General features: G+C 31.6%; 1 protein-coding gene across 1 annotated transcript in view; it reads right to left on the bottom strand.

Annotated features, from left to right (window-relative positions):
- Window positions 1-18,916, bottom strand: part of LOC137615810 (uncharacterized) — a 208,782-nt gene that overhangs the window by 105,297 nt on the left and 84,569 nt on the right. Inside the window, exon 2 of the mRNA XM_068345501.1 lies at window positions 2,061-2,192. Coding sequence (XP_068201602.1) covers window positions 2,061-2,192 — 132 coding nt within the window. The remainder of the gene's footprint in view (window positions 1-2,060; window positions 2,193-18,916) is intronic.

Below are 18,916 nucleotides of genomic sequence, written 5' to 3'. Positions count from 1 at the left end.
AATCTGCTTTATCAACTTGCAATTAAAATAGTACAGCATACATGTCTGATCCTCTTTACCAATTCCAAAGGAAGTAGCTGCGTATGAGACTGAACTAAGCAAAACCAGGAGTCTTCATTAGCGGTTCTCTTGCCTGGTATTTATATAATTTTTCATTGTGTGTGGATGATTGCAATTAATCTTTGACAGTAATTATTACTATTTGTATTTCGCTCTGTTTTTTTCTGTAGGACTAAAAAGTAGAACTTATTCTGCTGTCAGAAACCAAGTCATTATTCACAAGGCTGTTTTTGCGTACCTAGAAGGAGCTTTAAGGTTCAAAACCTAAATTATTTTGACATAAATTGTTTGCAATATTGTTTTTCATAACCCCTAAGTAATATTGTTAAAACATGTAATTATTCATTTTCCATATTTTTTATTAAGATTTACACCAACCTTTGTGTGGCAACCTGTTAGAATCACAGTCTTCCTTAAGCATTAATACAATAACGAACCTCCACATTCGTTAATTGTCTTTAGTAGATGTTTGCTGTTCGTTATTTCTAGTTCAGTGCAAATCCCAACTCTTGTGATGCATTATAGGCCGTAATTACGTTTTTTATGTACAATTTAATCTGTACATAAACAAAACAGGCTCATCAGGAGTTCATCAAACGTCTCTACTCGCCCAGCCTTTCACCTTTTATCTCTCACGCACTCCCGTACCTCAGACTTATAGGCCCTTCCTCTCCAATACCTCTTCCTGACTTTTCTTTTCTTTATCTCTCCCAACACTTCAGGCTTATCAACTATTGTCATCCTCCATTCTTTCAAAATGACCAATCCATTTCAGCTTACTGTACACACTTAACACACACACACACACACACACACACACACACACATATATATATATATATATATATATATATATATATATAAGCTATATATGTGTGTATATATATTTATACATATGTATATATATATACAGAGAGAGAGAGAGAGAGAGAGAGAGAGAGAGAGAGAGAGAGAGAGAGAGAGAGAGATTTCAAGGACAAAAATAGTCTGAGCAATAAAAGAGAAATCATCATGAATTGTTGAAAATAATTTTTCATGTGTTCGTGTTTTCTCCAAATTACTGATATAAACTGGCAGTGTACCATTAAAGTCAATTAGCCATAGGCATAATTAGAGGCTTAATGATTTGTTATTGCTCCTTTAGGATTTTAAGATGCAATTTTGCTTTGCTGCATAATAAATGAAGCAGGGTTATTTCTAAGGGTATACTATTTAATTTGTTCGTGGAAGGCTTGAATTAATTCCTTGTGATAATTTCTCGTAATTGTCCTTTCTCTTTTCGTATGCGTCACAGACTTCGCCTTAGTGGCATTATTTTGACGTACTCCATTTGACTTAATTATCTTATCTCTCCACTGTATGATAAAAGTGCGTGTTTCATACACGGCCATACACTGTAATGCTATTGCCATTTTCATCTCGCTCTCTCCACTACTGATAATGGAAAAAGCTGTTTAAGCTTGCTACCGCATGTTTCACATTGTTTGAATTTTTTTGCCATTGTTGCCCTCAACTATTTTTATATAAGGTCGTTATCTTGTTGAATAAAGTCGCTTACATTCACTTCGCTTCTCTGTTAGTACCTAACGGCTACATTGCGACAATTACTATTCACTGCGATTGCGAAATTTTTTTAAATTACTCTCCAAGGAATTTGTTGATTTTTTGTACCTGCATCTCATACCTCCAAAAAGGTGGAACGAATATGCATATTCAATCATAAGATTTAAGAAAGGATGAATGTACCGCAGTGGCGTAATTATAACGGGATACCTAAAAATTATTTTCCTTAATACCACTATGAATACTCACACACACACACACACATTGACAAAATCCAAAGACACACATGCAAATGTGCCATCATCGTGCAATTGACATACACTGTGTGCGAAATGCAATTCTAAAATCTCGAAACTTTTAGAAACAGCTGCAGCCAATCACGGCGAGGCTCCGTGTCTGGCATGCCAATCGACGAGACGGGAGAAGAGAATACTGACCAATGACATCGCTGGAATCCTTTCCCAGGATGAGAGGAGGCAGGACGGAGCAAGATGGCGGAAGATTGTTGTTTTTGTTGGGTTGCAACCAGAAGCTTTGCGGCAGCGCCCTCAGTTTCATCGGCAATGGATCTGGAAAGATTGTGATGACATAATTTTGAGGAGGAATTATTATTAGAAGAATATTCGGATGCTGTTAATGAAATTTGCAAATAAGGCTGGTGTTAACTTCGTAATTTTTGGTTGAATCAATAATCGAAAGACTATGATTATTTTTTATTACTAGTTATGCTACAACCCTAGTTCTAGAAGCAGGATTCTATAAGCCCAAGGACTCCAACATGAAAAAATAGCCCAGTGAGGAAAGGGAATAAAGAAATTAATAATCTACATGAGAAGTAATGAATATAAAGTAGCTTAGTTGAGATGGTGAATAGGTAATGATGTACACCGTGCAAAGTAATGGACATTGTTGTTAACCTGTTATGAAAATTGAGGACAATGTAAATCATGTTTTAGAACTTCGCCAGAAACAATTTATTTGATTAATTGCAGGTGATTCTCATTATACATTTTAGGTCAATAATTAACCTGAAAGTAGTGTTGGGGAAGTTGTTGAGTAATTTGAATTATCTCTGTTCCGAAATAATGACGTATCAAGAAGATATTTTTATTTTATGAATAAATGTATTGATTAGGAGATTGACTGCGAATTACATAGCAGTACAACTAGCGTGGTCACTCAAACGGAATCTAGCGATGAAATGTAATGTAGATATAAAATGTATGACGAATAGATTGAATTGCCAATTAATTTCTTCGGTAACTTTACGGAACTACATAATGAAATTATTTGCCCAAAACCAAGTGGAAATTGGGGAGATTAAGTGGAAGAAATTATTAGATTTTAGTTTGATATGCAACTTCTCGTTTAGTTGTATTTAACTGCATAAAATCTATGATGCACAGATTTATATATATATGTGTATATATATATATATATATATATATATATATATATATATATATATGTATATATATATATATATACATATATGTATATATATATATATATATATATATATATATGTGTGTGTGTGTGTGTGTGTGTGTGTGTGTGTGTGTGTGTGTGTATTACTAGTGTCACGAGAATTTAACACTATCTTTCAATATAGCTAATAACCTTCTGTTTGTACTGTTTGTTGTTCAAATACTTTGAGTGATTTTTAATGCTTGCATAATTTATTTCTTTTTTTCCCCAATACTTTTATTGTGGGTTGGGACCTATCACTTTAGAGGTAGACTCGCACGACCATATTTTCCAGCATCTTTTATATGCCCCCTTCAAAAATTTGCTTGTTGTTTCCTAATGGTTAAAAACTGAAGGTATATGATTTTGGTAAGGTGAGGTCATAAAAGCAAGAATATACACCGATTCAGTTTTGGCAACGACATTGATCAAGCTGTGCAAAGTTTGACTACAAGATATTCAGGAACATGCTCTTATGAGAATGTTATGACTTGAGTTAGCAAAATCGTTCTGAATGGGACTTCCATAATAGATATCCGGTCTCACGTGCACTATATTTACCTACACTCCTTTCTACACTAAGGTGCACACGTAGTTATAGTTGTCTTGGCTATGAAATGCTTGGTGTATACATAGTTCTTGATATTTGTATATCCTATACGTACTTTGACAGAGTTTAGCAAATTTGCATTATTTTCTAATAGGTTATGATATTCTACTATATTTCCATATAAAACAAGGAGGAAAATGACTCCAAAGCTTATGAAACCATGTTTTCATATTAAAAAATTACTGAATTGCACAGAAACGGGTGTCATTTCATATAATTTTAGTAATGTCAGACTAGAATTGTAAGATACATTTGATTACGTATTTCGTATTGTTTCTTAAATATATATCTTTTATCCGAGACTAATAGGGGTATTTGTTGAACTCTGGCTGTAACTTTCTTACTAGTCATCCATGCTTATTGTCACTATTTTTTGTAGCAAGTGTCCAAAAGCCTGAGAACCATTCAACTGTATGAGCAAATTACTTCTTCCTTCCTTTCGAAATTAGGCTATTGTGGAATTACTGTTAGAATTTGTTTCAATGGCCACCGTTTGTTATAAGATATGTTATTCTGTGACCCATTTTTATTTTAGATGTTTTGACGCATAGTTACGTCTTCTGTCGCGTAGGTGACATTGTTTTACATCATTTTAAAGAGAAAGTTACCTTGGAATGAATATCCCTCGCAAGTGTATTTTATTTCAGTATGCTTCTCAATCTATTAAAAATCCTTATTTCTAAGTAAAATATAATCCAACTACGTTTTCTTGCAACCCTTGCACACCCTCAAAAGAACAGAATCGGGGTATTTCCTACACAGTGCATGCAGCAGGCATATGGATCAGGCCTGGGGCGTTTTGAAATATTAACAAGCCTTAGCTAAGACTGCCAGAACACATTTCCATGAATGTATTGAAGGGTTAGATATAAGAAATGATATAAAAGATAAAAGGAAACGCTGATTCCTATTTAGAAAAACATATGTTACAAAATCAAGTCGATTGAATAGGTAATTTCATTGAATATATTGAAGGGGTTTGAGATATAATGAATATGAAGATACGTGGAAAATTATGTGTTGAAATACTAAATTATTTCGAATTTCAGTTTTCTTCCCAACTTTCAAGAAGAAATTTAAAGAAAGTCAAAATAACCCGAAGCATGTATTAAATATCACAGCTGGGATTTGAAGAGTTAAAACAGACTTTCAAAACGCTTCCCTTCAAAGTCTGTCAATTATATAGATCTGTATTACTTGCGACACGAAGCTTCGGGCACCTTAATAATGGAAAGGAAACCGCAGACACGATGGTAATAAAATGACGGACGTTTTCCATGCAATGCTCTCTTAACAATAAAGGAACTCAATTACACTCGCAGCGTACAGAACCCAGAGAGCTCAAGGGTTTCTGAGCTACTGAATGCTGTGCATAATCGTAAAAGTTAATATTATGGCCAATAACATTGCTTAAAATCCTTTTACTGTCAATTCTTTCGTGTGCCTTCCAAACGACAAGACTTGCGTTTACTGTTTTTTTTTTTCAACTTTTTTTTTTCTTTATTGCACAAGCTATTCTATAATCAAATAAGACAGATTATATTGGGTTACCATCTGGATGATTAAAATGTATGACTATATACAATAGGTTATTTGGTTACATAATTTTCGTTCTTAAATTATTGCTGAGAGTCATAAAAATTGTCCAATTATAAAAAAGAATATTTTATCTAGATAGTATTTCTGTTGCCGTAAGATGTTAAACAGGTGCAAGTTTCAGCCGTATTGTTGTTAAGCGTAAATATTAGTGATAATAATAATAAACTACCATAAAACTATCATTTTCCTTGCGTGATAGGGTCTTTTTTTTATATTTTTTATACGAAACTGGCAAAAGTGTGTTAAGTCTGAATTTTTTCCAATAAAAACACCTGTGCTAAAAATAGTTTTTAGGTTCAACTATAACTGTACAGTTCTTTACCCATTTATCACTGGTAACCCAATATTTCTGTAACAGGAAAATATGAATACGGGATCCATCAAAAATTTTGTTGAATAGGCAAAATTACCTCAAAAAAATCAATAGGCTTTTTTTTTTTCTTTTTTTGCCCTCTATTATTAAGGTTCCACCTATTTTTAATGTTGCAAAATATTTAACTACATATTTTGGAGGTCTATACCAACCACAACTTATTATTCTTCAAATTATTTCTTAAGTCGTATTGAAGTATAATCTTGTTCACCGTGTTGTATGGTTGACTTACGTTACAAGGCTTATGTGAGCCTTCACCTCTCAAAGCAATAGTTGATGGTTATGCATAAACAAGTTAGTAAACAACTCAACCAAGTGGAAGTATGTACACTACAGTGTCTTCTAGTCGCGTTTTTTTATTTTTTTTTTTCTATTTCGGTAACATTTAATTTCATTACCAATTTTTCCCTAATGATTAGGAAACTTGTATTTTTAAGTATCTTTCATAGTGGCTTCAAAATGTCATTTATCTTTTTCTTACCTACTTTACATAATATAACTGCATTCACATGTTAAAGGACTTTTGTGAATGAATTATATTCGGCATATAATTCATTAAAGAAAAAGTTATTTCATATGATTTTCATTTTAAAAAAGCTACCTTTTATTATAAGAAGACACAACCCTTACAGCTGACATATATTATCCAAGAAATTTGTTCTTGTAAGAGTATAGTTTTAGAAAATTGAAATATGGGAATTTGATAGGCATTATCTTAAAAACAGACATTTTGATTTCAAAGATAATCAAGAATCAAATCTTAATTCACTATATTTGCAATATAGAACTAATATAACTAAAACAAGGCACTTTTATGTTTGCACTAGGTTTTCATAATTAAAAAAAAAGAACTCGCTGCCCTTCTGATACCACAAACTTAAAAAAAAGTGGCGATACTCACAATAACTTTGCCCCAGAACACTTGCTTTCAAGTGGCCTTGACGATAAAAGAAGCCATACCATTTTGAACACCCTTTGTTATACATATAGGATGAGCTACGAGAATACTCATTACAAAAATAAGGGCTGTTACTTTTTTTGTGTTCGTTGACGTGAGACAAGGCCTTTGTTAAACGAACTAACATTTACACGATAATAGCTACAGGCACGTAATGAATTATTAATAACAAACCCATAAGGAGAGACGCCAGTAAAAGAATACCGGTATTATTAGTTTTTAAACTATTATTTTTATAGGATATTCGCTGCAGCATTGAGAGAGAGAGAGAGAGAGAGAGAGAGAGAGAGAGAGAGAGAGAGAGAGAGAGAGAGAGATTAAATTTTCTAAGCAGGTTCATATATTACCAGCTTTCATGCAAGTCGTTCAGTGTTCAGTTTACAAGAAGTACTCTTTGTCAGATTAGCCAGATTAGGGGGAAAATCTGTTAATTATTGTTTACTCATGGGATGGTAGCATTCCGAGCTGTAATTATCGTCGTACATACGGATATTGCAGTAAAAGGTGCATGTGTAAATGGACATGTTTTTCCTTTTCCTTTCTAATAGTTCATCACTTGAACTGTGTTATTTCTTTATTTTTTTATATTGCTCTTAGATAACTATATATATTTAAAAACTTATTTTCCCATCTTGCATTGAACAAATTAAAGTCAAATTTGTGACAATGGATGATGAGCAAAAGAAAGAAATCTCCAAGATTGAACTCAAAATTATAGTTGGGTATAACAATTCATCGCATTTGGTCGATTTATCACAGCATTTGAACCAATGACAGACTGTAAAATTGTAAAATTGCTTCTGTATAAAACCCTATGGACACCCAAAGAAGGAACATTTCGGTAAAGCAAATTTCATTCAACAATTAAATAAGACTTAATAGAAACTTATAGAAAAACAAATAAAAAAAAATGACAGAAAGAGTATTCAATACTGTTATGTCAGAAAGGTCCCCCTACAAAACTTACTCATCTAAAGTATAGGTCACCAATCGACTTTTGCTGAAAATAGATCTCTACGGGGATAATGTCGCCAGATATTTTTATCCCGAGATCTGTTAGAGTGACATGAAAAGATTGATTTCAAATATCCGCTGTCGTTTGGATATAAGCATCAGGAGTCAAAATGGAAATGGGGGACAAAAACACACACATACACATGTATACACATACACATATATACACACACAGACATATATATATATATATATATATATATATATATATATATATATATATATATATATATATATATATATATATATATATATATATATATATATATATATAATGTGTGTGCGTGTGTAAATTAAATTCTATATTTTTTCAAAGATATCTCCACATCTTCAAGAAAAGTTATATTTCTTCCAGTGTATCGGATGTTGTTGATGCATATGTTTGAATGAGCTTCAGTTTATACTCCTTATTTAGTTTGATAATCAATACTGCTTTTCTGTCACTGATAATACAAAATTCTTCTATGTTACCTACAAAATTTTTATAAATAAAATTACCATTTTTCTTTGCTCTTTTCTTATTACAGAATAATCTAGGTCTCCTATCTTGTTGGCGTCGTGTTAAAAGGATTTATCATATTTCTCAGAAAATTGAAAAATAAATCCTTGGATGTTCTGATTTACCAAAGGATTTATGAAGGATTTAATTAAGATTCTTTGTCTGCATCTACGATAACAAGTACCATTTTTTGCTTTATTTACAATGAATCCGGCATTGATGACACATTAGTTATGGAGGTTGAATGGACTTTATCTTTTTGTGAATCTTTTATTTGTTTATTATAGATATCTAGAAGGGGCATAGAAGTGCGCCAGCAAGCTAATGCGTAGCTCATGCACAAAGGGCCCAGTCAGGCTGGGAATACAAATGGAGGTAGGGAAGGCCACAATCGAAAAATAAATCGGATGTGGTTAGATATTCATATATATATATATATAAATATATATATATATATATATATATATGCATGTGTGTTTATTATATATATATATATATATATATATATATATATATATATATATATATATATACATACATATATATATTTATATATATATATATATATAAATATATATATATATATATATATATATATATATATATATATATATATATATATATATATATGTGTGTGTGTGTGTAGTTTATCCAGATTCTCTGTGGTGTAATATACGGCGATTTCTTGTAGCCACTTGGTCACCTGACTGCGGAGTTACACAGTTTTTCAATCCCATTCTTTTATATAAAGATTCAGCTCAAAGTACAGTTAATAGATTTGGAAAGGCAATGATATTAAAAAAAAAAAAAATAATATTCTCAGTTCAAAGATCCTTTGAAGGTTATACAAAAACGTAAAGGAAAATAAGTGAATATAGCTTATACACATCCACATGCATACATACATTATATATATATATATATATATATATATATATATATATATATATATATATATATATATATATAATGTATGTATATAAACAAACAAACACACGTGCACACAAACACATCGTACACTGAATGAAGAGTCCGCACGTACACCATTTTCTGTGCATGTAGGACAATCAAAGCAACTGGTGATGTCTGAGGTCCAGGCCTCTTCCACAAGGACATCTCCTCCCACCGTGAGCCAAGCATCGGTTCTGCTGTTGCCGTAGCCCCTTCATTGGTCCGTGTACTGAACTGCGAGTTATCTCTAAGGATTCTACGTTTTGTGTATGTTGTATGGTACATACTGTGTGTGTATATATATATATATATATATATATATATATATATATATATAAATATATATATATATATATATATATATATATATATATATAAATATATATATATATATATATATATATATATATATATATATATGTGTGTGTGTGTGTGTGTGCGTGCATAAGCATATGCAAATATCATACTTTTTTATTCTTTTTTCATCTTTAAAGGGTCATTGAAGTATAGGAATTTTTCTTTTTTCATTCTTCTTGCATCCTTTAAAAAATAATTGAATTGTTGATGTAAATTATTGTGTGTGTGTATATATATATATATATATATATATATATATATATATATATATATATATATATGTGTGTGTGTGTGTGTATATATAATTATATGTGTGTATATATATATGTGTGTGTATGTGCATTATATACAATAAAGTTCTCAAATGTCACCATTCATAATTGTGTATTTAGATTTTCCTGAATGACAGATCACATGAAATGTGCCATTGTCCAAGTAAGCCATGTGTGTTCATTCATGCCATTTGCGTGACCAAACGATCCTTGAATATCAAACATGGAAAGTTGACGCTTAATGCGCCAAACCCTCTAGACGTCACCGTGTTTAACGAATGCCTTTCCACGAAAAAACAAGTGTGTTCGTGTCTCTTATAGTAATTCGTGACAGTTTTCTTTTACTAAGTGATGTCATGACGCAGTATTTACGTTTGGGGAAAATTGATTTTGCAAACATGTAGGGGTTAATTTGATTACGTTATCTACGCAGTCAAATAAGCAAAATCTTTAATTTAATCTCATTTTTTTTTTCATATAGCTTAAGAATACATTGAAAATCTCTACATCTTAAGGTTTTAAGATTCGTGTGCGATCAAGTTTAGTGAGTATTTCATTGTTAAAAATTTCCGAATGATATTGTAAATTACTGTGACTATACGTACTATTGAATTGTATATGTTAATGTTTGAGAAAAAATATTTGGTTAATGATACTATAAATAGAATGGCATTTATATATGATTATATATATATATTTGTGCTTAAGTTACTGAGATTTAGGTATGTTAATAGTAGACTTCTGTACAGCTGTGTAAATACCTACTACTTTTCCTTCGAAGAATATTTTTATAGATTAGGCCGTCTAAGCCCCTTGAAGTCTCCGCACCTCTGTTTCAAGGTGTTTTCATGCTTTCATTCCTTGCCTCGCCACGGAGTCTCAAGATATTTCTCACTGTATAAGCATCTGTTTGTTCCCTGTGTTTTCTAAGTAAGCATTATTTTCCTTTCTTTCAAAATTCCTTCTCTCCTCTTTCCGAGCGAAAATACTGAAAAAATTCTGGAACTTGATTTTTCCATGATATTCATCAACTATGCCTGATTTGAATGAACACCGTACACTTTATCGTGTGGCTTCCTGTTTTTACTTTGCTGGTAAAAAATTTAGCTCTAGGAAAAAATACATTTGTTTTTTAATACTTGTTACATTCTACAGCGTACAAAATTAAATATAGCTGTTTTTCGGATTTTTATTGTAATTTTGAAATAATTTGATTTCATAAAGATTCGCACAAAAGAGAATTACCCTCAAATTCTAACAATTGTTATTATGAAGAACCTGGTTGAGTCAATATGTCCATCATAGAATTGAACCAATTTATTCTTCATGGTATTGACTCAATGTGTTCATTATAGAATTTAACCAGTTTGTCCATTACAGTATTTAATAAATTTGTTCATGATAACTTTGAATCAATTTGTTCATCCTAAATTTGAATCAATTTGTATTTTATAAAAGTGTTGAACCAATTTGCTCATTACGTTACCTTTCATGGAATAACTCCCCAAATGGCTGTAGTGCACAGCCCACGGTATAATTGTAACTTTTTTTCTTTCATTCATATACATTGGTCACTCGTCATTCATACATATTGGCCATTCGTCATCTAGCTGTACAGCCTCTTGAAGTTGTTCTACCCCCAAATTTTCAACTCTTATTTGATAATAGATCCATCAAAAGATCCCTGTGAAATGATACAAGTAAATGTGACCCCTAGGTCTCGTCGAGGTAATAATAATACTAATAGTGGTATATTATTGATAATGCTAATATCTCCCTTATATAATAAAGAGCAAGTCTATATATATATATATATATATATATATATATATATATATATATATATATATATATATATATAACGATCGGTCACGCGCAACTTTCCCCGTCCCTAGGGTTGGAAGGAGGAGTAGTCATACCCTGGTGAGAGGGGTTACGTGTCCGTGTGTTTGCACATCAGTGTAAGTGTTTAGCCGTCTTTTTGAGGGGCCATGAACACTAGTTAAAAATGATGATGAATTCCAAGTACCGCTTTAATATTTTGTTGTTCTTTTGTAGGTTACCATGAAAATCAAAGTTATATTCTTTTAACGTCCATGGAAATAAATTCTTACTTTTCAAAACATTCTCCTCGAATTTTTTAATGTTTTGATATATGAGGACTAAATTGCTTATGGGACAGCAGGTTTAACTACTGAAAACCGATGTCGGGTATTTAAACAAATTTTCTCAGCGCTATTGAGCAGTAAATTGGGTGTTTATACTTATACTTGTGTGATTTAACCAGTTTTGTGAAGAAGAAAATAGTACTAAAGAATATAATTTGTCTGTATTTATCGATAATAATATAGCTGCCTGATTCATATGGCATTGTATTGTGTTCGTAATGATTTCATAATAATTGAAGAAAACTGCTGTTTTTATTTATTTAGAATGGTTGCCTCAATGTGAATTATTTTCTTTTTATTTTTTGTTTCTGTTACGTTTAAATTTCTTAAAAAATGGTATGACTAAACAACGATTGATTTATATCCTTTTGAGGACGTACAATTATAACAAAGCATATTTCGTAAGACTCTTCTCTGGTGTTGTGAAGATCAAATAATTGAGGCCAAAGATTTTCCCTTAGGCTTTTCAATATAAGGAAACGAACGTCATGTAATCCCAGTTTCATTAAACTAATTATTGTTTGTTATACAATAAATATAAATCTATCGTCAAAAATCAGTCATTTGTGGATGTCTGGTAAGTTTTAGTGATGTTAGTTCTGCGGCCTTCGGAAAGTTCTTTAGTTATTTGATACTCGTAAATTCAATCTTTCATATTAATCACTGGCTGATGACTGTTCGTATTAAATGCATACAAATTACATGTTAGAAAGTTTATAAGCATCGTAAGTTGTGTTCAAACATTCAAGTTGCATAATATGTTTACCAGTCTAAAAAAATTATTCTTGCAAAGTTCTGATTTTGATTTCGAAAGAAAAGATGAAATTAGAAGGTGGTGGCAACTGTTTTATAGATTTTTATGTGGGTAGGATGAATTCAGCCAGACTGAAAAGAAATGCCAATATATATAGTTTTTTATATCACTGGTTTAATGTTCAATTTCTCAGTTTATTTATTCCTTTGCTTTTTAGCGGGAAATTTATATTTAAGCTTACAATGAAGGAAATTTTGTTTTGAGGGGCAGATAACCTTACATTATACGGGAAACCTGCCTAATGGATCATGAAACCTTAACACTTAAATAGGAAATTTATTTGATGAGATATGCAATTTTAATCTACACAAGTAAATGCAATTGCGATGAAGGGAACGTAATGCCGTTTCACATCGAAATGAAATCTAACGTATCATTTTAGAAGTAAATAAAAGGGTAAATTCCATTTTAACACCATTCTATAAGGCGATTTATCTTCGCAAAAGTCCCCGAACCATTCATTTCCCTTTTATGCCAAAGTTTATAAGAAATCATATAAATAGAAGTTTACGGACAATATTAGTACGGCCTAAGGCTCCTATTCCTATTCTCGATGACTCGATAAACAAGAGACAGCGGATAAGTACATAATACCAGTTTCCTACATTAAATTATAATCAGCATCGTAGCGACTTTGCATATCTTGGTTTTGACTGGCATTTGCTGATAGTAGCGATGAAAGGAATATATATATATATATATATATATATATATATATATATATATATAGATGTATATATATACATATATATATATATATATATATATATATATATATGCATATATATATATGTATATATATATATATATATATATATATATATATTTAAAAAAATATAAAACTTTTTTTTAATTTATTAGATAGCTTCACAAGAAAAAAACAACTAGAAGTTATGAGTATTTCACTTATAAGTGATGTAATTACCATCCAGTTTTTCATTAGCAATGTACAAAGCTTTCAACGAGACCTATAAAATTGTATTAAGTAAAGATGACAAATGCATAAAAAATAATTATGGAATAACCGATTTATTTTTAAAGGAGACTTTGAAACGATGAGAGAGAGAGAGAGAGAGAGAGAGAGAGAGAGAGAGAGAGAGAGAGAGAGAGAGAGAGAGATTAACGGCGTTATTTAATACTTTAAATATACAATATAATTTCCTGAAACTATGGCAAAACGTTCCAACCTTACATTTAGAAGTTAAGAATATGAGTGGGGACTAACTTCCCAGCATCTTAAAACATTTCTTTTTATATTCAAAACAGTAGTTGTATGCCTTTAGTCGCCATGCTATCCCCCTTGATCAGGTTGACATCCCTCATTAATAGTTATGTTGTCCAAGTTTGTAAATATAAGGTCTGACAATATTCAAAACATTGAATGAAACGAAGAATACAGAAGACAATCAGTTGCTGTCAAGAGAGGCTGTGTAATGTACTCAGAAAAGTAAAGAAAACAAATTTCGTTTAAAGGAAAATTGTGGCAGAACAAAACTCAATGGTATATTTCATTACCCTAACAAGAAGCAGTTAATGTCATATAAGAAAAACTATGGTAAGATAGTCAGTACCAAAAACGTTATTGAGGTTAAAACAAGAACGCTAGGTGGAATGGCCTTGTGTATTTTTATAAGAAAGCGTTTTTTATATATCAGTTAAAGATTTCAAAATGAGGGTGTGACATTTTGGCTTGAAATAACTTTGATTTTATTATACAGCATCCTGACAAATGTCGATTCCTGATATTTCTCTCTCTCTCTCTCTCTCTCTCTCTCTCTCTCTCTCTCTCTCTCTCTCTCTCTCTCTCTCTCTCTCTCTCTCTCTTTTACATATCATTCTATTTTATGAATAAAAGAACTTGGTTAAGATAATCATGTGAATTCATGATAATTTCAATACGTTCTGCTGTAGAACAGACCATAGTCTTCTTTTCGATTTAAAAGTCTTAACATTCAGCAATAGTACTTTCAAAGCCTTCCTTATTAACGAATTCCAAGACTAAAATAAATGGTATTTAAACAAATAGCTTTCGATTTTTCCCGAACTTATTACGTTGCTTTTACGTCAGCATTTTGCTGTCTTCCGTGATCTAGCTTCTTTTAATTTATATGAAATGTTATTCGAAATTACTACCTCGAGAACTCTTCCCCAAGTCTAGTGCAGACCAAATCATTGAAAAATTATCCAGTACCAGGCAACGTTTATACGTGTTATAGCTAAATCATTAATGCTTATGTCCTTATATACAGAGCTAACAGGGGTTTCTATTTATAGATAAACTCCCATTAAATTATTAGAGGTCTGTAGTTTTGAAAACTTAACTGGCAGCCGTTGAAAAGACCGTGTTACCGTCACCGCGTGTACTAAACTAAAGTTTGAATTGTTTTTCTCTAGATTTTATTTTCAAATTTAAATGACGCACTTTTATACCTAAAATTTTTCAAGTAACAGTTCTGTAGTTTTAGTGACATGGTTTTAGATTTGTTTGTAGTACGATGTACTCATTTTGAGTAATATCACTGCGACTGCTTTGCTATTGTCGAACGCTACTACTAATGTTGTGCGCGCAATTCATTCCTATTTACCTATACCGTAATCCTCTCAGACTCCTTGTGTACAGAGACTACGGTTCCCAGCACTCTCTTCCCAATCATTTATTTATCCCCGATATAGATCTTGCTACACGCAGTTGGGGTAATGCAAAATAGGTCTCACATTTTTCTCCTTTGCTGGTCTATAACCTACACGATATTTTATTTGATAGGACTTTCATCCATCCATCTGATGCTTACAAGGGTATAACTAGAACAATACTTTTAATGATATAAACGCAACAAGAACTGGCTTTATTTAGGACCGCTTCATATGCCCGATGATCGAGAGTTTGGTGGTCTTCATTCTGGATGGTTACCTTTAATATATATATATATATATATATATATATATATATATATATATATATATATATATATATATATATGTATATATATATAAATATATATATATAATATATATATATATATATATATATGTATATACATATGTATATATATATAAATATATATATAATATATATATACATATGATATATATATATATATATATATATGTGTGTGTATATATATATATATATATATATATATATATATATATGTGTATATATATATGTGTGTATATATATATATATATATATATATATATATATATGTGTGTGTGTGTATATATATATATATATATATATATATATATATATATATATATATATATATATATATATATATATATATATATATATATATAATCAATCATAGAATATGCAGTATACCTATGCATAACGCTGAAAGACTGGCATATTCATTAGGGCATCTAAGGGACCAGGAAACTACTTATTTCGAATTCCACTTGAGAATTTTAAGCTTTTCATAATCAACACCCTTCGAACCAACTCATGATTTTCATGTAACAACGATTTTTTTTTCTTAGAAATATACTCATAAGAAATTTAACGTATTGTACGCGTTTTGATAAATGTGAGTAGTCGTAGAATTGTGAATGCCAGGTTATAGTTGTTGAAGAACTTGCATGATATGTAAAAAATATTTTAAAAGGCTTTTGTCCGAAAATAATAACAATAAAAAGCATTGAATTGAAAACCCCTTTGAAATATGTTAACATTCCCTTCAGACTTGAAGAAAATTGGAAAAATGAGAAGTACGAATACAGGAATCGTAAAGGTTTATGAGAGCTCTTGGGCCAACAACTTACAGCTTTATAGGTCATGTCTGAATGTTGTTATGAATGCAAAACCACAGAAAAGTATTCACATTACCAATAATACGGACATATATGTGAGAGAGAGAGAGAGAGAGAGAGAGAGAGAGAGAGAGAGAGAGAGAGAGAGAGAGAGAGAGAGAGAGAGAGAGAGAGAGAGAGAGATAAATTGGGTGCTTAAATGTAAAACAACCGAATGCAAAAAAAAAAAAAAAAATTTTTCGGTATTAGGAAAATTAAATTAATTTCATTAAACAATATTAGAAAAATATGATCAGGTCTGAAGATATTTGTAAAATTTATATTTCCCACTTTTATACCCAGTAACTGTAGGCTTGATATACAGACATACAGACATTATACATCGTGCGAGAAGTTTTAAATTGCCATCTCTAAAGTTATCTTTAAAGCGATTCCTGTATCTGTATTTACTGCTACATATGCAGAAATGATCTTTTTCCTGTATGCCTGACATTATGGTGCATATGTCGCATAACATTTGTACAGGTGGACACAAGAAGTCCTGATACACCTGGCCCTGAAGAATTGCACCCAGACACACCCTTACTGCGCTGTGAGTTCCTGTGTTTTGCCCCGCCCTTCACCTCTGCCATCTCTTCTTACACCATCTGTTTGGTTACTTGGCCCAAGGTAAGGGTGTGACCAAGGGCAATTGTTCGAAGCGAGGTGTACTAGGGATTCATGTCAGCGAGGTGTACCAGGGACTTCTGTCAGCAAGGTGTACCCGGGACTCATGTCAGCAAGGTGTACCCGGGACTCATGTCAGCAACGTGTACCCGGGACTCCTGTTAGCGAGGTGTAACAAGGACTGTGTCCAACTGCACATACTGGTATTGATTAAAAATACTAGAGTAAATGTCAATTGTTTGTACTGAAAATTATCTCAGATGATTGCACGTGGGTGTTGGAGAGGTCATTATTTGCTGGCTAGTGCCCATAAAGACATTAGGGACTGCTCACAAAGGTGAGTTGGTATTTTCACTATAATGAAAAGATGATACTTGGAATATAAGTAAAATTTCGCTAATACTCTCCAGAAAAAAATGCACTTGGAGTCGGTATCCGAAAATGATAAATTTCAAAATTCTATATGGATGAAAATGGCTAGGAAATCAAAAACTCCTTTATCTCAGGACTTGATTGACGTACGTTATATATTAATATTCACACACGAAACTTTAACGAGATATATGGAGTGAAATATTTTCTTGTCAGAAACAATGAGCCAGTATTAGTCTAGCTTTTCTGTCACCTGACGAGTAGAAGTATAATACAAAAATGTTGAGTATGTAAGTAGAAACAATTTTCTCTAGTTAGATATAAAAAAAAAAGTCAACCGCAATCAGGCTTACTGACGTCAGAGCAACCCCTGTGTACGCCGGGGACACTTGAAAGCTGCTTACAGCATCCATTCATTTGAGGCTTTTACTTTGCTTCCGCTCCAGCTTTTATATTTCAATCTTATCCTGCCTATTTATCTGCCACTTCAGAGTGCAACTGTTTTATTTTTTTTTTCAATTTCCTCTTTAGATGTTTGCACTAAATCTCACTTACTTTTCGTATCGCCATCTTGCTGACCAACCGGTCGTGACTCCATCTCGTCGCAATTTTCATACGGTACTGAGCAACGTATTGGATCAGGTGACAGGTTGTTTAGCAAAAGCAAGGGAATGGTACCCAAGTAAACTCCAGAAAGGAAATTAAGATATAAGATATATCGTCGTTCATTGCTATAAAGAGATATGAATAAGACAATTAAGTTTGATCATGGTTGTGTTTAGAGAGATAACTCCTTGTTTGTCTGGTTCGAATTTGAAAGATTCTCCTGAAATAAGTATCATTATAATTTAATCAATTACAAGCGTAGTTTAACTTTACCGTTGTTAAGGAACTTTATCCTTTAGTAAGTACTAAAGAACTAAGTAAATTACAAGGCAACTTGGAAAGAAATTTCTTTCTTTGGTAAGTACAAAAAAATTGAAAAAAACATCCTTCTTTAGTAAGTACAAAAAACATAGGAAGAAACTTGAATTTTTAGTGAGTGCAAAACGACTGAGAAACTTGATTCTTTGTAAGTACAAAAAACTTTGCAATGAACTTCATTATTTAGTATACATAATAACTCGGAAAGAAACTTAATTTTTATTTAGTATAAAGTAATAAATAAAACTTCATTCTTTAGTAAGTACCAAAATGGGAAGAAGCTTCATTATTCAGTAAGTAAAAAACTTGGAAACTTTATTCCGTAGTAAGTACAAAACAACTTTGGAAAAGACTTAATACTTTAGTAAATTACTAGAAAACTTGGAAATCAACATCATTCTCCGTAGATACTAATAAAACCTATGAAACATCATACTTTGATAAGTGCAAAACAACTTAGAAAAACTACATCCTGTAATAAGTAAAAGATATAAAA

The sequence above is a fragment of the Palaemon carinicauda genome, chromosome 22 (genome assembly GCF_036898095.1).
Source record: "Palaemon carinicauda isolate YSFRI2023 chromosome 22, ASM3689809v2, whole genome shotgun sequence".
NCBI classification, from domain to species: Eukaryota; Metazoa; Arthropoda; class Malacostraca; order Decapoda; family Palaemonidae; genus Palaemon; species Palaemon carinicauda.
Note: the sequence above shows the minus strand (reverse complement) of the source record. Positions and strands in the feature narration are given on the sequence as shown.